The sequence below is a fragment of the Pleurodeles waltl genome, chromosome 7, assembly GCF_031143425.1.
Source record: "Pleurodeles waltl isolate 20211129_DDA chromosome 7, aPleWal1.hap1.20221129, whole genome shotgun sequence".
NCBI classification, from domain to species: Eukaryota; Metazoa; Chordata; class Amphibia; order Caudata; family Salamandridae; genus Pleurodeles; species Pleurodeles waltl.
In genome coordinates, this window is record NC_090446.1 from 650128829 (window position 1) to 650155498 (window position 26670).

The 26670-nt window shown below is 42.4% G+C and overlaps 1 protein-coding gene across 1 annotated transcript in view; it reads right to left on the bottom strand.

Annotated features, from left to right (window-relative positions):
• The window catches only part of STC2 (stanniocalcin 2), an 89675-nt gene extending 65493 nt beyond the window's left edge, over positions 1 to 24182 (bottom strand). The window contains exon 1 of the mRNA XM_069244657.1: positions 23915 to 24182. Within this exon, the coding sequence (XP_069100758.1) occupies positions 23915 to 24077 (163 nt within the window). The 5' untranslated portion in view covers positions 24078 to 24182. The remainder of the gene's footprint in view (positions 1 to 23914) is intronic.
• Between the last annotated feature and the right edge of the window lie 2488 nt (positions 24183 to 26670).

Genomic DNA, 26670 nt, shown 5'->3' on the forward strand with positions numbered 1-26670 from the left:
GATGTGCTGCCACTACCCCATCCCTCCTGTCCTTCATGGACCATTATGCTGCAACGTTCCCTCCTGTCTGTCCAGTATGGTCAGCTTGTTGCCCTTGCCTCTCTCCTCTCTGTTGTCCATGTGCATGGCCCTGTTCCCTTCCTATTGCTGTCCATGATATGTTGTGCTGCATTGCTGTCCTGAGTACCCTGTGTGGTATATTATGCTGCTGCAACCCCGGATGCTTGCTCTGTAATGTCAGTTTGGTGCCCCTGCCCATCTCCCTCCTGCCCTCTGTTATCTTACTCCATGTCCCTACCCCATTCCTCCTGCCCTCCGTGATCCAATGTACCATACTTGCCAAAACTTTGACCCTGGTAAGAGGGAGATTTTGAATAAAAACCTTGGAATAGATTTTTCCCATTGACTTACATTGAAAAAGAGGATATTTTAGGCAGGAGGCAGGATGGTTAGTGCTGGAAAAAAGTAAAATGAGGACATATTTTCTAAGTTCCCTATTGGCGACAAAGCATGTTTAAAATATTTTCTATCTTCATGTTTTTTTTATCCAGTTGACCGCCTCATTCTTTGTTCATGTAAAGCACTTCGGGTCAAGTCTGTGCTTATAAAACAGCAAAAAAGCACAAAAAAAGTGTTTTGCACACTCATTGGGCTATACTTGGGCTACGCTTGGGTGATATTTGTGGTACAGGTGGGCCCTTTTTTACTTTGGTGGCCATCTTGGGAGACTTTTTTGTTACAAAGCTCTCTAATTTCCTCCATACTACAGTATCCCCAGTAGAAATTCCTTTCAGTTTTCCACTTTGATTCCATCAAGATGGCAGTCAGATGTGGCACACTTTTGGCATAATTTCAGAATGTTAGCACTCTAGTTGCATATTAGAACTCTGGAGAGAAGCTGCTGATCACTAAGGAGTTCTCTTGCAGTCTACTGCTGGTGATGAAAGTGCATGGTTCAGCCTGCAGGTTGGAATCTTTCAACAGGACAGAAAAGGAAGATATCTGAGAACTCAGTTAAAACATGCCCTAATTTTTCTTTCTACAGTACAAACCAAATTTTCTGTGACAAAAAGAACCCCTTTGTTTTGTTCCTTTCTAAATTAAGGGGCAGATTTATGGAAAGTGTTGCTGCACGTAGTAATTAAAATACGGCACACCATGGCGATAGTCAGGGGTACTAGTGTCATAATTTTTTACCCTAGTCCGGTGCTTTGCAGGATTAGCGTAAAAAATGTTGACGCTGATGTGAACACAGAATTTAATACAAATGAATTTTATATATTATGCGTTAAGAATTTGCATAGAATTTGACTAATATAGAAAACAATGTGTGACTTAGAAAAAGTGCCCACTTGAGTGGCCATCATAAAAATACGTAATGCTTTTATTGAATGCATATTAAACATTATTTAAATTGGGTTCATTGTATTCTGTTGAAGAGCTGAACAACACCTGATGACTTTATTCCTATCTTTAACTTTATTGCTTACATTTCCGGTGCTGAATATTGATCCCTTCGATACGGCTTCTTAAATGGTTTAGATAGCTTAGAGTCCCCAGTGTCTGAACCATTCCTTTCCACTGCCCGTTGCTGAGCGGACTGATGTCCAACTGACAAAGATAATCGCAGCTTGCCAATGTATATAAGGAGAGGTAGAACAAAATGCTATTGTTCTTGCTATAGGTTTTGTTCTTTGTTTCTAGGTACCAACCGCTATTTTGAAAGACCCATAGCTAGATGTTTTCCAAATTAACTTTGACTAAGATTGTTTTGCATGAATCCCAAACATGCTATTCTAATCAGAAGGCTAGTTAGGGAGACCCAGAAATGTTAACAAATTGTAATGGACAAAGAATTGATCTTGATCACTTGCTGAATCTATATGTATGTTATTTCTGTTTCACAGTTATTCTTGCTCTTAATTTGTACTGTGACTCTTGAATGCTTAACTGTCAATGGGCTAGCTAAGAAGATTTGGTCAACTGGTGTTGTTTATGTATGTTTACTATCTGGTTTTGAGACTAATTTATGTGAAGTTAGCATTGTTAATACAGGGAAAAAACGTTCTAACTTTTACATAAAGGTGTGGTTATTTGAGGCCAAATGGGTCATGGTGTGTGGGGATTACTGACTCAGAAGAATATTCAATAATGTTTATTGATAATGAAGAAGTAATTGTATTGTATTTGGGACTTATGGTGGAATCACTCTAAGTGAAGTCAAAAGGTCTGTCGAACCTCTAGACCGTCCCCTTATAAATTAAATAATAAGAGACCAAATAAGGACAGACGCGTTAACACTAATTCTGCAAAGCACCCAGAGGCCCATTGAAAACAATGGAAGCCTTCTTTTAGCACCTGCTCTGAGCAGGTGTTAAAAGTTGCAAAATGCATGCATTTAACCACTTTGTAAATATGGCACGGCGTTTTTGGCCTTGAAGGGCCACATTTGTGTCAAATAAATTAAGCAAATGTGGCTCAAGGAGGCACTATGGGCTCTTAAATATGCCCCTAAATATTTTAAGGTTTACAAGTTTGATTCAATCAAGATGGCTTCAGGTGTGCCACACTTTGAATATGTAGGGCTGTTAGAGCTCTAGTTGTCCTTTAGAACACTTTGGGAGGCTGAAGTAGAACACAAGGGAATCATCAACTGACAGGCTGCTCCGGTGGGAAGCACATGTATTACTGAGAATGTCAGACTCATATGGTTGAGAAAGATTCTGTTAATTTCCAGAAAATATGCTCTCATTTTAGCTTCTGGAGCTCCTTCCGTAACCTCTATGGGAAAATCATGAGAAAATAGTTTTCTCCCATCAGGGTAAAATCACATTTCAACACACCGCAATTCCTAAAATTATTATGGTACCGTAAACAAATGGTTTATATTGTAACTAACATTTGTTATGATTATTTATATATTCTCCTTTTTGTGACCCTCAAAACCTGCCATTCACCACAATGCATTTCATTGGGGTGCTGTCCAGTATATTGGCCCCAGGATTTCTGCCAGCACTTCCTGGTTGAAGTGCTAACAGCCAATCAGATCTCTCTCTGAGATCTGTGCTTGGGCTCTATCCAGATATACAAATTTGGATTTCCTTGAATATCTCGAAAACTACTCAGTCGATTTACGCCAAGTAAAAGTGTGATCTCTAGAGCAAAAGCTACCTTTCTGCCAATGCTGTTGTAATTCCGCCCAGTGGTTCGGGCTGTAGTCATTTTCAAAATCCTTATGGGGATTAAAAGAGGAAATGGAATTATTTTTCAGTCCAGAGCTGTAATACTGTGCTGGGAGTGGTAAATGGCTTTTGTCTTTTTACAGCTCAGCGAGGATGACACAGCATCAATCCTATGCTTAAAGACTTTGCTGGACAAATGGAAAAATACTTTGTCCCTATTTAGCTTGGTGTGGATAGCATTGTGCAGGTCCTAAGTTTAAAAACTTTGCTCGATAAACAGACATTTGAGATGAGCAAGTCTAGAATGTTGCTGGTGTTGTACAGTGCTCCTTATTGGAGCTGCTCTCCACCTAAATTTGGGAACTACCCAGAGCTCTCGCTTGTGTTTTGCATAATTTATGTGACACTTTAACTCTGAAAGGGTCTTGTTTTGACTTATACTGGGAGCTCCCCTGTGTCTGGACAAAGCTAAACCCCTCTGAAGAGCTCTAATGAGAGCGAAACACGTGTCAGGGGTTGCTTTACTCATTCCAGGTTGGCTTGGACGGTATTTGTCCACTCTAAAGTTGTAATACTGTGTCTGGAGTGGTAAATGGCTTTTGTCATTTTACAGCTCGAGGAGGATGACACTGTGTCAATCCTATGCTTAAAGATTTTGCTGTAGAAATGACAAAAGACTTTGGGGGTTATTACAACTTTGAAGGAGGTGTTAATCCGTCCCAAAAGTGATGGTAAAGTGACGGATATACCACCAGCCGTATTACGAGTTCCATAGGATATAATGGACTCGTAATACGGCTGGTGGTATATCCGTCACTTTACCGTCACTTTTGGGACGGATTAACACCTCCTCCAAAGTTGTAATAACCCCCTTTGTCCCTATTTAGCACGGCGTGGATAGCACTGTGCTGTTCCCATGCTTAAAAACTTTGCTAGAAGATATTTGAAGTGAAAAAATCTAGAGTTTTGCTGGTGTTGTAGAGTGCTCCTTATTGGTAGTGCTCTCCACCTAAATTTGGGAACTAACCAGAGTTCTCACTTGGGTTTTGCATAATTTATGGGTCACTCTAACCCTGAAAGGGTCTTGTTTAGATATATAGAAAACTTCTGCAGAAGGTTCAATAGACCTGAATTGTTAAGTGAATAAATCTGGAGTGTCTTGTTTCTCTGCATGAAAAGAGAGTGAGGAGGAGTAGGTAATCTATCTATCTATCTATCTATCTATCTATCTATCTATCTATCTATCTATCTATCTATCTATCTATCTATGTATATATATATATATATATATACACATATACATACATATGAATGGGGCACACACATGGTCATGTTAAAACATTTAAGGAAGCAAAAGCACAATGTCACGTGCCCAAATGTTTAGACATATCTGAGCAGACACATGCCTAGATGTGAAAATACACATGTGTATGCATATCTAAATATGGTTATTGGAACATATTGATTGAAAAAAGAGAAAATGGATGTTGGAAAAATGTGTATGGAAATATGCATAAACATATGTCAGACTCATGCCCTAAGAAATGCACAAGCAATTATTAATACATGCCTAAACACACATACAAATGCACATAAGTGAAAGCTTACCTAAATGCATGTACAGAAACAAATGTATGAGAGCATGCCTTAATAATTGTATATAAACATATGACAGGCATATTTATTTTGATATGCATGAAAACATTTATGAATATGTACACATTTGAAAGCAAGTTTAAGTTCATGTATAAAAACATGCATGGTAGCAGAAAGACATAAACATCAACAGAGATGGTAGTAGCTTGATGATTTGGTCGTTTGAGGGTTCATTATCACTGAGATTTGGATTTTATTTTTCAATGATGGCAATGGGGGGAAATGTTCCCCTAAGTCCAGAAATTACTTTCCCAGAATCTCGGATCTTGCCAATGGTCATTTGAGGATGTTTTCGGCATTCTAGTGATAGTCTGAATAAGTAGGTTTTTGTGCTTGCATGGCTTATACACATCAAAGGCTAATTGTGAGGTTTGTGAGGGTATAGGGAGTTTGCATACTCCAAATGAAGTTGTAGAAGGAGTGTGTGTGCTCAGCAGTGTGAGAGTAAGGAAGTCGTTGAACTTCACCTGTGTGTGGCACTTTGCGACAAAAAATTGTCCACGTGGTTGTTGATATACAGACCCTCCATGGTACATGACTTCGGAGTATATTGAAAAATGTATAAGACACTTGGTTTAATCTTGTAATTCGTCTGCTTTAATAGGTCAATCGGGCGTGGTCGACAAGTCAGAGTGTGAGTCAAAGTGAGTGTAATAATTTTTTGACTGATATCTGGTGAGTCCTATGTGCACCAGGGCAGACCCACTGATCAGTTGAAAGTAAAATTTGCGGGTCGAATTTTGCTTGTGAATCTGGGAGACTGAGAAAGAACGAGTAACTGTAAGTACGGGAACAGACATCACTGAAAAATCCGTAAAGTTTCTGAAGCAATTGTGTTACCTTTCCTGTAGTAAACCAGCAGATTTGGGTTTTGATTTTGGGTTAGTGCTCGCAATTTTTGCATTAGTTTTGTGTGAATCGAAGTTTGGGAGGACAAGCCGCAAGACTTTGTCAGCTGCAATATGTCTGAGTGTCACGTCATTGGAGCTGCGATGAGATAGGTCGGTTAGTGAGGAGGGTCGTGCACTGCTTGGCAGCCTTCCCTGAGAGGTAATTGGTTGAGAAGGTGGGTGAAGAGAATTCTGGGATTAAAAGTCACTTCCTGATTTGATTTTGAATAACGAAGGTCAAAAATATGATTTTTTTCAAAGCTTTAAAGACTGCTTTAAGGGGAGATACATACATTACAATGAGTATAGGTGAAGCTACACTGCTAGAAGGTAACCCGGCTTACATTGTAATGGAAGAGAAGGGTGTCGCGCCATCTTTTTGGGTAAAGCAATGGTGCAAAGTGACAGAGAAGAATGGAAATTTAGCATTTCCTACAAATTGGACGTTCAACATGAGTTTTTTAGAGCATTTAAGGACGGTGCTATATGAATTGAAGCCTCTGCTGAGACCAGCACAGTTTGAGGCATTAGCGATTTGGGAGCTAGTAACTAGATAGCAACAGCAACAGAAATTCAAGAGGAGAATGAGAAATGCAGAAAAGACATTAACAGAGGCGAGGTGTTCAGAGAATTTGGAGAAACAAGACTTTGCATGGAATTAAGTTGTTTCCAGCGATTTCAAAAGACACTGAGAAAGAAGGAAGGAAAAATACTAGAAGGACTAACAGAAGCCCATCTGAAACTAGGGGGGCTAGAAAGTCTTCAACAGTGGAGGAAGAATCAGATGATAATGAATTCATTTTACAGAACTCATCCACCATCATGTGCAGCACATGAGAGTGATCTGAGCACCAGTGCTGATCCTTCAGCTCCGACACAGGTTACTGAATAGCAAGTCCGGTACAGGTTAATGCTAGCCTGACACAGAGTCTGATGCAGAGTAGTCTTAACGTGCCTACTGCTCCAGTGGTACAAAATCAGGTGCAACCCCCACAGGTCCAGAGAATTTACCCTGATGTACCCCTTATAGAAATTACAACAAACATAATGGTGCCTACAAAGCAGGTTTACCAGAGACCGATGTTGGTTCAGACAGAACCAACTCCACTTTTACTGCCCCAAGTGCTGCTGCAAGTCATGCCGAGATTCACTCTACCAACAGGGACACAGTCACATATGTCTTCAATGAGGAATCAGAACATCGGAGTTACTCTCCCACAGAACTTAGGTACCAGACCAACCCCAGATAATATATCTTTACCTATTACTGTTGGTCCAGCCGTACCCCTATTTGCTCAGAAGAAACCTGGTGTATGGTGAGCAGGGTGTCATGACACAGAAAGCGATGGGGTGGGGACATAATTATGCTAGGCTAAGCATGAAAGCAGGTGAGCTCATTGAGGGAACTGTGGGTGTGAACAGGTTATGATCCTACACAGAAGCAGAATTGAGATATCTTTGCCCGAAGATTACAAGGGAAGTGGGTAATGTGCATCAGAAGCTAGCAGACCTGGCAGAGAAGTATGACATAGAAATAGAGAAAACGAAGCACTTGAAAAGGAGTTACAGATTAGATTTTGAGACTAAAGAATTTGAACACATGAGATCTGCTGGAATGAAGGCACACCTTAGGGAGTTACTTCAATGTGCCCAGACTTGGGGACCATTAGACAAGTGGGAAGGCAGATGGGTAAAGAAAACAGATAAAAGAAAAAGGGATTCTGTGGAGTTGACTGCAAATGTGGAGAAAGACCAAGATCCAGTGAATATTTGACCAGTAAGAGAGATTCCAGGAGGGAATTTTTTTCATGTCCCTTGCAGCAGAAGTGACATTCTATCATTCACAAATGATTATCCAAAATTGAGAGAAAAGCCAGTAGAGTTGTATCAGATGACAGACAGATTTGTGAAACTTGCAAAGTGCCTGTGGGAAGACTTGAACTCATTATTAGAGATAGTGGTCCCAGCTGATCTGTGGATAGAGTGTAAGAGGAGTATAGATTGGCCAACAAGAGAACCAGAGAGAGAGAAAATTACGGGTGCACCGTCTCCCGAGGTAATGAAATATTACTATAAAGTGATTGAATTTTTTAAAGCAAGAATTTCGCCCAAGAACATTGATTCGCTGAGAATTGACAGGACAGCTCAGGAAGCAAAGGAGTCAATACATGCGTATTATGAGAGATTAATACAAGCTTTTAAGCATTACAATTATACAGAGACTATTGAGGCGAAAGATATGATAAATTTTATGTTCAGATTTGTGGAAGGATTGAGACCTGAAATTAGTCAGATGATTAAGAGTCATTTGATTCGCTTGCAAGCAAAGCCGATTGATGAGGCGTTGCAGTATGCAAAATACTGCAGTGATGAAATTGAGTTGAAGCAGAGAAAGCTGAAAGAAAAGGCAATGGTGGTGCAGATTAACGCTGCACAGACAGGCATGCAGGGACATTTCCTACAACAGCTACCACAGCAGCAGCAGGGAAACATGGTATTTCAGCACCAGATGAGAGGTCGAGGTCATGGAGGCAATGTGAATCGCAGTCCAGATTTGGGTACTGTATTGGTTCAGAATGATGTGCAGGGAATGAAGAAATTGTTGCCTTGTCACGTTTGATGAGCCGTTGGACATTGGAAATGGGAGTGTCCGATGTCAGTGCAGGAAGGTGTTGTTCAGCAAAGTAATGACATCAATTCGTTCTAGAACATGAGAGGACCGAGAATGAGAGGCCCTAATCCAAATTTGCAAAACAATGTGAATCAAATGCAGAATTTTCAACCAATGCAGCAAGTGCAAATGGGACGTGTTCAAATGACACAGTTGTAGCCAGTGCAGCAGCAGGTTCCCATGTTACCTAGACAGCAAATTTGAATACCTCAAGCCCCAATGGAATAGCAGCAAATGATGCTTTCTCAACAGGCCACAGGTCAGAGGCTTAACCAAAGTAATAACACAGTACACCAATTTCCGTTACATAGTGAGAATGGAATTAACGATGATTGGGGGAGTGAAAGTTCAGATGAGGAGCCATGTGTGCATGTAAGCTCCTTAGCAGTCGATCAGAGAGGTCCCTATGTGAAGGGAAAAGTAATAGGTCACAGAGTTTCATTCCTGGTTGACACAGAGCTACACGCTCTATAGTGAAAAGTGCAGAAGTTCCGAATTTGCCCCTTTCAGGTAACACAGTTCAGATTGTAGGGGTAGCGAATCAGTATTTGACCAACCTGATTACAGATCCAGTGCAGGTTAAAATAGGCAACTTCCAGGGATTGCACAAATTCGTATTCTGAGACTCAAGTCCAGTATCCCTACTGGGAAGAGACTTGCTGTGTAAAACAAGATGCTCGATTACTTGTTAAAATGATGGGATTGAGATCCAGACGAATAGTGACGATGAAGATGACCAAGCCCCAGAGATAAAATGTGAGACAACAAATGAGGAATACCCTCTGATTTATTTTTTCCAGTATTCACAGTGAATGAGCTTCATCCTTTCCTGCAGGGAACGGTTAATGAGAAGGTTTGGGATTCAACAGGAAAAGAGATAGGTCTGATAAAGGGAGTTGAACCAGTTAAAGTGACATGAAGCCGAATTAAGTTTTCCTCAAATTCCCCAGTAGCACATGCCACAAGATGTCCTTATGAAGGTTGCCCAAATAATTGCAGACTTTGTAACACAAGGGGTTCCGAATGAAGTGTTGAGCAGCACATGTAATTCACTGATAATGGGTTTGCAAAAGTCCTGTGGGAAAGTTTGAATTGTTCAGGATCTGAGAAAAGTGAATGACATTATGGTCAAATGTTGTCCTGTGGTACCAAATCCAGTTGTGATAATGTTTCAGATTCCATGTGATGCTGAATGGCTCACTGTCATTAATTTGTGGCAAGCCTTCGTTTCTATGCCTCTTCATGAGGACAGCCAATATCTCTTTTGTTTCAATTTTTTGGACCGAGTTTATTGTTGATGCAGAATTCCTCAAGGGTTTTCAGAGTCACCTTCCATATTCAATCAGATCTTGAAAAAGAAGTTGGAGTTGTTGGAATTGCCTTTCCAATCAACCTTGGCACAGTATATTATTGACTTGGTGATTGTGTCCAAAACAAGAAACGAGTGGAAGTATAATACTATTGCCTTACTGAACCATTTGGGAAAGAATGGTCATAAAGTGTCCCCGCTTAAATTGCAATACTTTCAGAAAGAAGTAAAATCCTTGGGTCACCAGATTGAGAAGGGATCGAGAAAGATATCCAGAGAAAGAGTTACAACCATATTGCAAATGAATCCCCTGACCGCACAGAGAGATGTCATGATGTTTCTAGGAATGGTAGGTTACCTGCCAATGGATTACCAATTTGTCAGTCATTTTGAGACCATTGCAGAAGCTGACCCACAACAAGTCACTGATCTCCTAATGTTAGACCAGTCTGGAATGGAATCATTTACTGAATTGAGAGAGATTCTGTGCAAGGCTCCAGCTTTGGGTATGCCTGATTACACAAAATCTTTCACATTGTTTTGTCATGAGCGTGATGCATGCTCTCTGTCTCTCTTGACACAGGTCCATGGAGGTGTAAACCGCCCAGTAGCACATTTTTCAGCTACTTTGGACCCAGTTGCAGCAGCCTTACCAGGTTGTTTGTGTGGAATTGCAGCAGATGGACAGAGCTTTACACAGTGTGAGGGCATTGTGATGGGATATCCCTTGACTATAATGGTCCCTCACTCTATTGAGATCCTACTTACAAAGACGAAAACCCAATATTTGATTGGTGCAAGATTGACCAGATATGAAACGAGTATTCTAGGGTTACCTAATGTGTCATTGAAAAGATGTACAGTGCTGAACCCGGCAACCTTACTTCCTAATGAAAACATTGAAATTAAAAAGATGGAAGACATTGAGCATGATTGTCTTGAAGTAACTGACTTGTGCACAAAACCGAGACCTCACATTAGAGATACCCGATTGGAAGAGAATGACTAAATTATCTTTGTTGATGGCTCTTGTCTAAGAGACAATACAGGGACACTGAGAGCAGGATATGCCGGGTGCACAATTACTGGTATCCTGGAACCTTTTGGGCTTTGAGGAGTGTATTCTGCTCAAGTAGTGGAACTGGTAGCCCTCACTAGAGCATGACATGTTTCTGCTCAGCTAAGAGTCACCATCTATATGGATAGCCAGTATGGACTTGGAATAGTCCATGATTTTGGCCAGTTGTGGTCACAGAGAGGTTTAATGACCTCTTCTGGTACACCAGTGAGAAATGGTGAGAGAATTAAAGATCTGTTGCATGCTATTCAAATGTCTGAAAAGACTGCCGTGGTGAAATGCAGTGCACATCTAAAGTCACAAGACTTCGTGTCATTGGGAAATGGATATGCAGATCAAGTCGCAAGATTTTGCGCGTTGAACTGTATATTGTTCAAAGTTAAGTGGGAATTGTTACCTGAAGAAGATGAAACGTGCCCAAGTTTTGCACTGAAAATAACTGATACCTTGGAGGTATTGAAAATGTTGCATAATACTGTTGACAGGGAGGAAAAATGTTCATGGAGCAAAATGAAATGTGTGCAATGACAAAGATGAATTGTGGGTTGCAGAAGAGGATCAATCGGTTTTACCTAATAGTCTGTTGTCTCAATTGGCTACTTATTATCATGGTCAAGCACATATTGCGAAGGATGCCATGATTCAGTTGTTCAAGCACGATTGGTTCAACCCAAGGTTTAGACAGGTTGCTGAAGCAGTTTGCCATCATTGTGCCATTTGCCAGCAAATAAACGCGGGAAAAGGGACAGTGGTCAATTTGAGCCACATTGGATGAGCAGGAGGTCCATTCAGCAGAATGCAGATGTATTTTATTGAGATGCCTGTGTGTGGAGGTTTGAGATATGTGTTGGTGATTGTGTGCATCTTTAGTATCTGGATTGAAGCATACCCTACATGAAGAAATGACAGTTTCACAGTAGCAAAACTACTGCTTAGGGAACTGATACCACGTTTTGGGTTTCCAGTCTCTTTAGAATCAGATAGGGGAAGTCACTTCAACAATGAGGTAATTAAATCACTGTGTGCAGCATTGAACACTGAGCAGAAGTTGCATTGTAGTTACCACCCCGAAGCATTAGGACTAGTGGAACAAATGAATGGTACCTTGAAGTCAAGAGTTGCAAAGATGTGTGCGTCCACAAATCTGAAATGGCCCGACGCACTGCCTTTAGTTCTGATGACAATGAGAAACACACCCGACAGGAAGACAGGATTGTCGCTGCTTGAGATCCTTATGGGATGAGCCATGAGGTTGGGGGCAGTGCCTGCATATGCACTTGTCAACATTACAGATGATATGGTGTTGGACTACTGCAAAGGTCTGGCTGATGTAGTTTGCTCTTTTTCTCAACAAGTGGAAGCCACCAAACTGCCACCGATCCATCACCCAGGGCACAATCTGAGGGCCGGTGACTGAGTTGTGATCCAGAAGCACATGAGGAAAACGTGTTTGGAGCCTCGTTGGAAAGGACCTTTCCAGGTAGTTCTGACAGCTACCACAGCTGTGAATTGCACTGGAATTTCAAACTGGATCCATTCCAGTTACACGAAGAAAGTGATATGCCCGGCTGATGAAGAAGTAGAGTTGTTGAAAGTACCAACAAAGAGCAAAGCAAGTCTCAGGGCCGGAAGGAGAACAAAGAGGAACTGAGACTGGATCTGAGCCCATTGAGGAAAGGTCAGCTACTCCTGTGAGAGACGAAGGAGAATACTTCCAGGAGGGTGACAGAGAGCCTATCTCAATTGAGGCAGCAGAAAAGCCTAGTTAAAGGAGGGCTTTCCCAGAAGCAGACGATTTTGAGAGACAAACAGAGCAATTGCCAGACCCCGAGGGGGATGGAGTTGAGGTGGATCAAAGTCACTGTGATTTGACTCCTCCTGAACCAGTTGCAGGTTTGTCAAGAGAAGACACCATAGAACAAGGAGATGTTTCAAGTTCAACACTGAAAAGAACACTGACCAAGGGTCCACTGAAAGGAGATAAGTGGCCGGAGTCACAAGCAGAGAAAAAGGAAGTGGCTGTCAAATCAACATTCGAAGAAGAAGTAGATACAACAAGGAGGGAAGATCTAAGTGAAGGAGAATTGAATGGTGATGGAAAATTGAGGAGAAAGAGAATAGCAAGTCAAAGATACTTGGGTCCTGTTGGGCACATGGAACTACAAGTGAAAGGCAGTAATCATTTTTGTCTTTTTGTTTTGATGGAGACATTCCGGGTCAATATTTTGGCACTTGAAGGAAGCTGATGAACTGAACTGCTGAAACAATTTGAGAAAAAAAAATTGAGAAGAGACTGTTGAAAGTAACCGGAAAAGACTTGATAACCTGATTTGACTTTTGTAACCTGATTTGGACAAGCTGCTTACCGATTTTTGATAAAGGGATCCTGGCAGAAAGACTGAGAGATGTAAATAAGTGTCAAAAGAAGAATTTGTCTTGTTTTTGTTTTGCTGCTTTTCCCAAATTTTCTCTTCTGCTTTCTGACACTTTACAGATCATGAATAATATTAGCCAGCAGGGTAGGAAAAATAGGTGCTGTAAATATAAGAGTATTGGTTTGGCGATTGTATGTGGGATATTATTTGTAGAATTGATTGTGGGAATGTCTGTTCTTGATAAGAGCAAAGCCAACCACACTTCTGCTTTTGAGACAACTACTGCACTAACAGCAATAGAAAAGTTCAGGTTAGATGAGAAGTATTTGCATGAGGGTACTAATGCCCAAGAGAACTTTCTTCGAATGTCTTCTATCGCTGTTGAGTGAGTATGTTGAGACAATGGATGCAAGGAATTGTTATGTGTGTACGCAGATTCCTTCATCAGTTGAAGGAGTTGCTTATCATAGTTTGACTCTAATGTATGCAATAAGTTGTAGTCTGCTACTAGCAAGATTCTATAACCAGGAGTACAGCCAGTACTTTTACTCCAATTATGATATGGTGTTTTCGTTTGTCCCTATAATTAGGTATTTGAGTAGAGTACCTAAAGGTTTCTTTGAACCTACATTAACATTTGGTATAGCTTACACTCACAGAAACAATCTAACATGCCTGCTTACATCTTTAGAGAATAACTTTTTGGATCACACCGATGACAGGAGAAAGAATTTGAAGGAGAACTTAGAAAAAGGCTTGGAGAAAAGGGCTTACAAGAATGATTATGCTTATAGTGCAATTAAAACGCAAGAGAAATTAGCTCTAGATGCGCAACACGTAGGGAAACTTTATGTATATAGGCCTAAATCCTGCACTGATACTTTGTTTGTGGGAACGAGTGAATGTAGACATGCGTTTTTGTTTCAGAGTAAATGGACATTTATGTTGAATGGACGGGACCCAGCGATTCCTGGGATATATTACATCTGTGGTCCTAATGCTTATTACCGTCTTCCAAGAGGATGGTATGGGACATGGTATTTGGGAATAGTTTTCACAAAGGTTTTTCAAATGGATGACTTGAAGACGTTTCAGAAATTGACTGAATTACATCATATTAGACAGAGGAGAGAGTCTCCTTCTGGTATATTGGGAGATATATTTGGAGCAATAATTCCTTCAGTGGGAGTTGTCTGAATTTGATAAAGATTTGAAAGTTGTCTACTAGTGTGGATAACATGCTGACAATTTTTTGGGGGGCCATACTCCTGATGGATACTGAATTAGCTGCTGAAAGAGCTATGACTCTTCAAAATCGCCTTGCTTTAGACATTCTTTCAGCAAAGGAGGGTGGAGTTTGTAGAATGGTTAATTCTAGGCATTGTTGTTGGTTCATTCCTGATAATAGTAAAGAAATTAGGAGCTTACTTACTAACTTGACTAATGAAAGTGCTGATTTGAAAGAATTGGAAGAACCAGGTGTTTGGGAGAAAATTGGTAAAGGTTTTTCTTCAGTGGGAAATCGGCTCAGCAACATTTGGAATGGGATCTTATTGAAAATAATACAGGGAATACTGATTATTATGGTTTGCCTAACTGGAAAATGGGGAATGTGTAAATTGTGTAAAAGGATTAAACTGAAGAAGTCAAAGAATGATCAGAGGAGGGAAAAAGAGAAAACGGAAAATTGTTTAGGGAAAATTAGAAAAGGGAACAAAAGTATGAAGGGATTGAATTGACAGAATTTTAGCTGATGCAAAAAAAAATTGTGAGTGATAGTTTAGTGTGATGACACATTTAGTGATCAGAGGAGGGATTGCTGTAGCAGGTGTTTTAATAAAATTATTAATGAGCATGAATTCAGATTCATGGATTTGCAGAAAAAATGTAATATTATAGAGAAAAATAATGCACGCATTTGAAAATGTGATCACGATGAGTGGCCGCCAATGTTCACGAAGTATACTTATTAATGGCTTATTAATATGAAATGTGGAGTTTATGTTTGATTAATGCAGGAGTACATCATAATAAGGGTTATGCATTATGTATTAGTTTATTAATTGAAGGCCTTAAGTTAGTGGAGGTCTTGGCCTAGTTGCATGGCCTCATGCCAAGCTGTATTTCTAAACCGATTAATGAAATATTTGCTTAGAGAATTAAAAATTTTGATTTTCCTCTGTATTGTCCAAATGTGCTGGTAGCCAAAGGTTTTCTCATGAGAATCGCTTGCTAGATGATGCTGTTCTTGCTAACTGTAACATTGCAAGTGTAATGCGTGTAAGACTGACTTTCTCAGGAGAAGAACAATAGAGACAGTGACTGGAGTATAAGCTACAACAATATTGTTACCCGATTAGCCAGATGATGAGGACATTACAAGAAAAGCTAATCAGCAAAATGTGAACGGCGTACTAGTAGAAGTTATAGATTTGATGTTTTAGTTTTATTGGACAAAGTGTGAACATGCAATCCCTTGACCAATAGGGACTTGGGAAGTAGTTTTAGGGAATCTAACTTAGCCGGACTGCACTTATGGATACAGAGCATTTTGCCACTTGCCATTCGCCATTCTCTCTATTCTTCTTGAGGGTTTACTTCTGTTCTTTCGAGCTGCTTAAAGACTTTGCATTTTCTGAACTCTGATGCTGAAACCTGATGCCTTTCTGACTGAACTGATGTCCTGATGACGAAGACTACCTTAGCTTGCTGATCCATTTGAGGAGAGGTATATTATTACTAATGTGTTTCTTAACCGGGGTGTTTGCTATGTCTGTGCCGAGTAGTTGCTGGTGAGTCTATCTTTTTCAGGCAAGTGCGTGGTATAGTTTTTAGTACATAATTCTTTGTGATAAAGCCACACTTTGTTTATTACTTATTTTAGACAGTGCTGGTTGTTGTTGGCAATCTATTTGTTGTTAGAAAGGACCATGGCTAGCCGCCGAGTGACCGCTCAGGAGGTTGTTGGTATGCTTTTTGAGTCGTCTTCTGACCATGATTATGAGACTGACTCTATATCTGAGGCAGAGGAGGAAGTGAGAGATTCTGACAGTGAGTTTTCTGTCCGAGAGGAATCTTCTAATGAGGAAGCCACTCTGAGTGCAGATGAAGGGTCTGTTTTTAGAGGAGGACACTGATGTGCCAACAGTGCAGCAGCCTGTGGCTGAAAGGTTTCCCTTTGGAAGACCTGACACCTGGGTTGCCCCAAACATGGATCAGCCACAGTTGCTTGCCTTTACTGGTCTCCCAGGGGGTAGAGTTAATACGGAAAACTTTTTGCCTGTCAATTTCTTGACAATGTATTTTTGGAAGAGATTGTTGAGCAGACTAATTTGTATGCAGAGCAGTATTTGAGGGACAACGCTGCCAGACTTAGGCCTCAGTCTAGATCTACCCAGTGGGTTCCCACAAATCTGGAAAAGATGAAAAAGTTATTTGGTTTGACTTTTTGATGGGGTTGACAAGGAAGCCGTCGCTGGCTTCTTATTGGTCTACTAGTCCCATGATGGCATCGGCTATATTTCCTGCAACCGTGACTCATAATCGCTATTTGCTTCTTCTTCATATGCTGCATTTTGTTGACAATGCTTTAGCCTTGCCACGAGATCACCCTGATTGTGACTGTCTTTTTAAGGTTAGGCCTGTCCTTGATCATTTTGTAGATCGGTTTTCAGAGGTGTATGTTCAAGGCAAAGGAATAAGTGTGGACGAGTCTTTGGTCCTGTTCAAGGGGCATTTGGTTTTTAAGCAGTACATTCCTAGAAAGAGGGCATGGTATGGAATTAAATTGTATATGCTGTCAGAAAGTAGCACAGAATCTGTGTATAATTTCCGGGTCTACACTGGTAGGGATTCCAGTATTGACCCCCCTGGTTGTCTGCCCACCTTTGGAGTTAGCAAGAAATTGTGTGGGAACTTGGTAGACGACTGTTTAACAAAGGTCATCATTTGTACGTAGATAATTTCTACACTGGAGTGCAGTTGTTCAAGGAGTTGTTCAGATTGGACACTGTTCCTTGTGGCACAATCTGTTCTAACCGGAAAGGCTATCCAAGGGAGCTTGTCTGTAAAAAACTTGAGAGGGGACAGTGCAGTGCCTTGCGGAATGATGAGCTGCTAGCTCTGACACTTTCAGACAGGAGGGATGTGTACATGCTAACTACCATCCATGATGAGAATACTTCCCTTGTGACAGTTTGAGGTCAGGTTGCCGAAGTGCGCAAACCGGCGTGCATTTTGGACTACAATAAGCACATGAGTGGTATTGATAGAGTAGATCAGAGGTTGGAACCTTACACTGCTCTTCGTAAGTCTCACATGTGGTATAAAAAGTTGCCCATCCATTTGTTCCATTTGGCAACTTTTAATGCTTTTATTGTGTTCAAGGATTGTTCCCCTGAGTTAAGGATGAAATTCGTTAAATTTCAGGAGTCAGTGATAGAGAGCCTTACTGTGGTGGAACAAGCAGGAGTTCCTAGAGTAGCAGTGGTAGAGGATGTGGTTAGATTGAAAGATCGCCACTTTCCTGATCACATTCCTCCCACTCCCAAAAAAGACTTGCCCACTAAGAAATGTAGAGTCTGTGCCCAAATAGGTATCCAGAAGGAGAGCCGGATGTACTGCCCTGATTGCCCTTCAAAGCCTGGGCTGTGTGTGGCCAGCTGTTTCAGGAGTTACCACACCAAAAAGAATTTCTGGGAAATACTGTGAGCGTAAATTGCCTGTTTTATATTTTCATATATTCAGTTTCACGGTTGGCATTTCTGTCATGTATTCAGTTAGAGCTTTGTGTTTGTAGTTTTGTACTTATTTATAATTAGTTAATGGTTTGTTTGTTGTTTAAAAACAAAAAAAGTGATGGTGGTGTGCGTGGAGTGGTGCTTGGCTGGCGGTGTGCGTGGGGTGATGCTTGGCTGGTGGTGTGCACGTGGTGGCACTTCGCTGGCGGTGTGCAGGTGGTGGCGCTTGGCTGGCGGTGTGCATAGGGTGGCTCCTGGCTGGTGCTCTGCGTGGAGTGGCGCTTGGCTGGCGGTGTGTGTGGTGTGGTGTGGTGCTTGGCTGGCAGTGTGCGTGAAGTGGTGCTTGGCTGGTGGTGCCAGCCAATCGTCAGTCCACACACTCCCATCAGCTGGTGTGATTGCTGTATCAGGCATATGGGCATATGCAAGTGATGGGCACTCGAGTGGCGCTTCTGTCGATGCGAGGGTTGTAATGTGCTGAGCCCGTGGCTGGCGGTGCAAATGGTCTTCTGCATGTCATGTATGAAGGGTGTGTGAATGGACTGTAAAGCAGGTGGTGTCTTTTCGTGGCTTTACAGCTCACGAGTTGTGAGTCATTGGTTCAGTTTTTTGGCCTTTCAGTTATTAACAGTGCATTTCATTTTTGTGAAATCTCTTGTTAATAGAATGTGATCTACTGAACCATCACTCACCCTCGTGCCGAATACAACCAGTATGTGTTAAAAATGACAAAACCTGCGCCGCTGTAATCAGGCGTTGCAGCACACCTGTGACATGCTATGTGTCTCAGGTGGGACCCCGATGATGAAGCATGCCACCAACTTGGTTGGTGAGTGAGGGGTCTGTTTAACATTACCTAAGTGCGTTTCTTTTCACAATTTTGATCTATTACAAAACTACCTGTGTTTTGGGGGGAGGGACACCTATGTTTTTGGTCCTGGGTGCGGCCTTCATCTAGGGAAACCTACCAGACCCAGACATTTTTTTAAACTAGACACCCCAAGGCATCCAGGGAGGTGTGGCTTGCATGGATCCCCCAACCTTTTCTTAGCCAGAGTCCTCTGCAAACTTCACAATTTGCTTAAAAAACATATTTTCCTCACTTTTCTTTGTAGGATCACCGCTCTGGCACAAATTTCCTACCACCCAGTGTTCCCCTCAGAGTCCCAAGTAAAATAATACCTCACTTGTGTGGGCCCCCAAAGCAGAGTCAGCCTAAAGATGTATAAAAGAAATATATGTGCTTATCAACTTACCGTACTATCCCCCCAATCTCTACAGGTTTTTGGCCTTTTTTTGTTGCAGGCACCTGGTCCACCCAAACAAGTGAGGTATCATGTTTATCGGAAGACTTGGGGGAACGCTGGGTGGAAGGAAATTTGTGGCTCGTCTCAGATTCCAGAACTTTCTGTCACCTAAATAGGTTTTTTTGCCAAATTTTGAGGTTTGCAAAGGATTCTGGGTAACAGAGCCTGGTGAGAGCCCCACAAGTCACCCCATCTTAGATTCCCCTAGGTGTCTAGTTTTAAAAAATGCACAGGTTTGGTAGGTTTCCATAGGTGCCGGCTGAGCTAGAGACCAAAATCCACAGCTAGCCACTTTGCAAAAAACAGCTGTTTTCTTTGGGAAAATGTGATGTGTCCACGTTGTGGTTTGGGGCATTTCCTGTCGCGGGCACTAGGCTTACCCACACAAGTGCGATACCATTTTTATCGGGAGACTTGTGGGAACGCTGGGTGGAAGGAAATTTGTGGCTCATCTCAGATTACACAACTTTCTGTCACCAAAATGTGAGGAAAAAAGTGTTTTTTTGCCAAATTGTGAGGTTTGCTAAAGATTCTGGGTAACAGAACCTGGTGCGAGCCCCACAAGTCACCCTATCTTGGATTCCCCTAGGTGTCTAGTTTTCAAAAGTGCACAGGTTTGGTAGGTTTCCCTAGGTGCCAGCTGAGCTAGAAGCCAACATCCACATCTAGGCACTTTGCAAAAAACAGCTCTGTTTTCTATGGGAAAATGTGATGTGTCCACATTGTGTTTTGGGTCATTTCCTGTTGCGGGCACTAGGCCTACTCACACAAGTGAGGTACCTTTTTTAACTGGAGACTTGGGGGAACGCTGGGTCACCCCATCTTGGATTCCCCTAGGTGTCTAGTTTTCAAAAGTGCACAGGTTTGGTAGGTTTCCCTAAGTGCCAGCTGAGCTAGAGGCCAACATCCACAGCTAGGCACGTTGCAAAAAACAGCTCTGTTTTCTTTGGGAAAATGTGATGTGTCCACATTGTGTTTTGAGGCATGTCCTGATATGGTCACTAGGCCTACCCACATAAGTGAGGTACCTTTTTTAACTGGAGACTTGGTGGAAAGCTGGGTGGAAGGAAATGTGTGACTCCTCTCAGATTCCAGAATTTGCTGTCACTGAAATGTGAGGAAAATGTGTTTTTTGCCAAATGTTGAGGTTTGCAAAGGATTCTGAGTAACAGACCTGGATCAGAGCCCCACAAGTCACCCCATCTTGGATTCCCCTAGGTGTCTAGTTTTCAACAGTGCATAGGTTTAGTAGGTTTCCCTAGGTGCCGGCTGAGCTAGAGACCAAAATCCACAGCTAGGCACTTTGCAAAAAACAGCTGTTTTCTTTGGGAAAATGTGATGTGTCCATGTTGTGTTTTGTGGCCTTTCCTGTTGCGGGTACTAGGCCTACCCACACAAATGAGGTACCATTTTTATTGGGAGACTTGGGGGAACGTAATTTGGAAAGTAATTTGTAGCTCCTCTCAGATTTCAGAACTTTCTGTCACCGAAATGTAAGGAAAAAGTGGGGTTTTTTGCCAAATTTTGAGGTTTGCAAAGGATTCTGGATAACAGAACCTGATGAGAGCACCACAAGTCACCCCATCCTGGATTCCCGTAGGTGTCTAGTTTTCAAAAATGCACAGGTTTGGTAGGTTTCTGTAGGTGCCGGATGAGCTAGAGATCAAAATCCACAGCTAGGCACTTTCCAAAAAAGCATGTCAATTTTCAATGTAAAAATGTGATGTGTCCATGTTGTGATTACTGTCGCAGGCATTAGGCCTACCTACGCAAGTGAGGTATCATTTTTATAGCGAGACTTGGGGGTACACAGAATAACAGAACAAGTGTTATTGCCCCTTGTCTTTCTCTGCATTTTTTCCTTCCAAATGTAAGACTGTCTGTAAAAAAGACGTCTATTTGAGAAATGCCCTGTAATTCACATGCTAGTATGGGGACCCTGGAATTCAGAGATGTGCAAATAATCACTGCTTCTCAACACCTAATCTTGTGCCCATTTTGGAAATACAAAAGTTTCCTACAATACAATGAAAACCCATTGTAAGGTGCAGCTCATTTACTGGCTCTGGGTACCTAGGGTTCTTGATGAACCTACAAGCCCTATATATCCCCGCAACCAGAAGAGTCCAGCAGATGTAACAGAATATTGCTTTCAAACATCTGACATCGCAGGAAAAAGTTACAGAGTAAAACGTAGAGAAAAAGTTCTGTTTTTTCACCTCAATTTCAATATTTTTTTATTTCAGCTGTTCTTTTCTGTAGAAAAACCTTGTAGGATCTACACAAATGACCCTTTGCTGAATTCAGAATTTTGTCTACTTTTCAGAAATGTTTAGCTGTCCGGGATCCAGCATTGGTTTCACACACAGTTCTGTCACTAAATGGAAGGAGGCTAAAAGCACCAAAAATAGTAAAAATGGGGTATGTCCCAGTAAAATGCCAAAATTTGTGTTGATAAATGTGGTTTTCTGATTCAAGTCTGCCTGTTCCTGAAAGCTGGAAAGATGGTGATTTTAGCACTGCAACCCTTTTGTTGATGCCATTTTCAGGGGAAAAAACACAAGCCTTCTTCTGCAGCCCTCTTTCTCAATTTTTTTTAAAAAAACGAAATTTTCGCTGTATTTTGGGTAATTTCTTGGTCTCCTTAAGGGGAACCCACAAACTATGGGTACCTCTAGAACCCCTAGTATGTTGGAAAATAAGGACGCAATTTTGGCGTGGGTAGGTTATGGGGACAAAAAGTTATGAGGTCCTAAGCGCAAACTGCTCCAAGTAGCCAAAAAAATCCCTTGCACCTGAGGTCGAAAAGGCCTGGCAGCGAAGAGGATAAGACTATTTGTTTTTCTTTCTAGGTACCAACTGCACTGTTTTGATAGAGCCATAGTTAGATGTTTTCCAAATTTGTGTTGACTAAATTGTTTTGCATGAAGCTGAACATGCTGATGCTAATCTGATGTTAGATAAGGATCCTCACTAATGAAGTTCACTTAATGGAGTAACATTTGATGTATTTTCTTTGCTGAGTCTAAATGTATGTGATGTCCTTTGCAAATTATTTTTGTTATTAATATTGCATTGTAACTTTAGAATGTGTAGTAGTTCAAGCTTTGATTAGATTGCATTTATTTTGCTGCTTTGGACAACCAGTTATGTTTCTGTATGTTTATCATTTGATTTTGAGATTATTTTATGTGGCCTAGCATCGCTAATCTAGGGAAATAAATATTCTAACTTTTACTAAAAGGTGTGGTTATTCATGACTGAAAGGTCATGTTGGGTGAAAATTACTGACTCCTACTGATTACTAATGTCATTGATTACTGGTGTTGATGATTAATTATTGATTATTGATCTGCATGTACTAGAGTTATGGTGGGAACATCTTAATTACAAGTCAAAAGGTTCATAGACCTATTCGCGCCCTCTTGTAAGTTTACTTACTAAGGTCCAAAGCGCTAACAAACTGCACTTCTGCTAGGGACTGGCCCTTGAGCATGATTAAGCGACTCAGTACAGCCACCCGATGTCACCCGTGAAACACCCACAACTCACTGAAGTTGACACATTCACCTTACACGGAAATATTGATACATACGTCCAGGAGACTGATAATCACGCTTTCACGAACCGAATCAGCCAATGGAGACCTTGCGATTGTTTGGGTAGCCCTGCACTTCGACAGCGCTGCGGTGCAGCACTAGCGGCATTGTGTGCGCTATACAAAGAACCATAATACGAGCATGAGCAGGTTATATGAATGGAGGAATCCAGTAAGGAACGAGACAGAAATGGAGCATGAGAGAATAAGAGAGAGGGCACGAAGGAGCTAGGAAACGTGCGAGACAGCGAGGGGACGGAGAAAGAGCAAGAGAGGTGTGTAGAGGTGTAAGTTGCTATTGTACTTTGCAGTCAATGAAGCACTTTAATGCGAGCTCGATTGCGTCTTGGCGCTACACGGAGCATGTTATACAATGAATTGGAAAAAGTACAGGTTGCGATTTAACTGAAATGCTAGACTGGTATTCGGCGACTGAGGGTATCGATTCAACTGACCCAGTGTGTTCCGGTGTTCATGTTTTGCTGGGAGATCACGAAACCAAATTGCTACAGCAGAACGCACGTGCGCTCCGCACCTCACCGAGCATCTTAATGTCTCTGGTGGGTGGGGGGGATGCGTGTTGACTTCTAACATATGTTAAGAGTGGGGTTTGTGTTTTTTTTTGACTGTCCTGAATAATTGAACGCCCTGCGCACTAACTGCCTGATACGCTCATGGAAATGAATGATAAATACAATACCCGTACTCTCTGAGCCTCCAGTGTATGGATGCATATCCAAAGGAAGTTGTACCTCGGCGTCGTATTACCGCGCCACAAAAACAACCTCTTCCCCCAAAATTTAGCAATTTAAGAACAAATCACTCGTGCTCTTCCTGTGGTGGTCATGCCCCGACACACTACCGCCCCCTTTATTCAGCAGGTGCTGCCTGCGATCCCTGGTTTCTCTGTTCTTGTGCACCGGTCTGTTGTTGTTGTTGAGGTATGCGTCAATCAGTATGCCTGACTGAGATGCCCCAGACGTGAATATATACGTACATGTTCCATCAGTAAAGCGCCTGGGCGACCTATCAAGAAACTAGTGCATCGAGACTGCCGGACTGGTAGAGAGCATTACATAAAAGTTGAAATTCTTCATTCACTTACTCACCACTATTCTGCAGCGAAAGTCGCCCCTTCTGCTGGATAGTCATTTTCTCCCTCTCCAGGGGGCTTTCAGGCAAGTCGGTGCCGTCTGTGCCTCCCACTAGGTACATGTCGGCCAACAGCAGCAGCGCCACGGGAGCTAGAGTGCACAGCGCCTGGACGCGCATGTTGATGGAGGCTAGAGTAATGGAGGAGTGTGGTCTCGCTGCTCACTCAGGAGGGCTCCAGGGAAAGACTGAGTTACGGGCGCGCGAGAGCCTGAAATAGTGAGGGGCTCTGGTGTCAGCCCATGAGGGGCTCGGGCAGGTGCTGTCCCTGAAATGGCCAATCAGAGAGCGGGGGACGTGCTACACACTCCTCACGGAGATATGGTGGCTCCCACCCCTCCCCATTCACAGCATACCCTCCCAAAACCCAGATTACGTTCACCGCCGAAACCCTCATGCTAACGCCACATGCTGGTGGTGCACATTTCCCTTGCTTGCATTAACGCGTGCTACATCCCTGCCACACGCTCTCACTCAATCACACACGGTTGCACCTTTAAAATTAACTTTACGTATATTGACTTCCCACCCTAACCACGATATCTTTGCCACATTCTTGTTAGCACAGGTTTACCACTCACTCACCAGCCGTTCCACTCATGCCGCACACCCATCGCGTACTGTGAAGACCTTGTAGTTGGGGGAAAATGTAATTACATCCAGCGCCGTATCCTGCCCGAAAGCACCGCTAAATACGGATATTCAGAGGGTTTGGGAGTGTGCTTCAACCGTCCTTGGTTTGTTTTTGAGGCACATTTGACATAACTACCGATGTCGACGCGATTTCTGTTGAAAGACAGTCTCTGCAGCCCAGGAGAGGATTCGGGTGGGGCTCGGGAGGGGATGGCAAATAAGGGTGGCGGAGAGGGTTTCACCAATTAAGGCTGAGTCTACTCCTTTTGTTTCGCACTCCTATCGCCGCTTCATATATTGTGTTAACATTTCCAGTCTTTTAAAACAGAATGCCAAGTTTTAACTTTTATCTAACCCAATGCTTCTCATTCTGTCGACCCCCGAATGATAAACGGCTGGGTCAGCCCAGCCAAGAGGCGCTAGCGCTTCGCCTGCATTTTTAACATTCATAACCCTGTTCAGCAGACCAATCTACCAGCTGTGGTATATCAGTGTTTCAAGTGTCTGCGGTTGACCTCTGAACGCCATCTACAATATTAAAGTGACAATGACCACATGTGCACCACATGTGCCTTCAAACAGTGTCGTCTGGCGGGACGTGCAGGATGTATGCACGTGCAGGGCACAGATATTATTGCACATAACAGTGCATGCTAGCGGCTGTTAGCACGGAGGAACAGGGCACCTAAATGCGTTCAAGCCTCACGATAATTGGGGCGTTGAAGGGAACGCAGAGAACACGCGCCCCTACACATAGCCCTGTGTACGCTGCTGGGAGTAGCGGCAGGGCAGGCAAGCGCAAACACACCGCATTGCATTCTAGAGGATGCGGGACGCTCGCGCGCACGCGCACATGACTGCTCGGGGTGAGGGGCGCAGAGGCACGGCACACACGTGTATGGAAGGAAGCAAGGCTACATCCTGCGGGTGCAGGGCAGGCTCAAGCATGCACACAGCATCTCTCGGCAGGGCTTAGCGGGGAAGTGGCTGCAGCATTCGGCATGGTACTGCCTGAGGGCTTGTCATTTACCCAACCAACGATGAGAGGGCGCTCCAAACAGGGCTTCATGTAGCATCATAGGTAATGCTCGCCCAGCGCCTATCTCCCTGTCTATGTTTTCCAGCATCTTTTGTAGGAGCTTTTGCGGGCTTGTGAAACAACATGTGCCTTGTAACCTTTCGCGAGAGGATTTGATTATAGTCTGTATGCGTTTTTTTTTTGCTAGCTGCAAAACTGCCGATGGAGCACGTCAGAGTGAAAAGTCGATATCTTTATTGTTGTTTCTATTCTTATTAGTTCACATGTTTAATTACATTAACAATAATAATAACCGTTAATCTAATTATTCATATTCTTAATGTACACATTGCTAAGAACGGTGTAAAAATAGTTGTTTCTGGTATTGAATTATTAATATATTATCATACGGTTTATTATTGGTAGTGTTGGGATTATCATCACCACCGCCATCACCATCATTACTGCTATTATTATTATTAGCCTGAACTCCAATCCCAGCATCAAAACTTGATCAAATCGCGTGAGCTTGGTCATATTACTTCTCTGCCTCAGTCCTTATGAATTGCGCTCCGTAATGTGCCCCTGTTTTCTATTACCATGTTCTCTTCTACCACTGCAGCCCACATCTCCCCTTGTGCCACTCTCTCACTCCCGGCTGGTCAGATGCCTAAGGGCCCAGGCACTATTACTCTCCTGGTGATATCCTAACTCTTTGTGAAGTCCACTCCGCTCATATGCATCCTTAATCATTCCATGTGCACTGCCCTTTCCACTGTGCTATTTTTGGGCTTCTTTTCACTCTCCTGTCACTCTCAGCGCTCTGAGGCGAACTCAGGATGGCATGAATTGAAATACAAATAATTAAGAAAGCACGAACATATTTTTAATTAGATGCTCTATGATGCCCTGTAATTTCTACATTTCATGGAGACCAACATATTCCTGTGTCTGACCCCAGCTCTACCGGCCTGCCATTGGCCTCCATTTACCTGAAGCCCCACCATGTCACTACATCCTTCGGTACATGATAGTCCTACCTGCCCTGTTCATCTGCCAGAC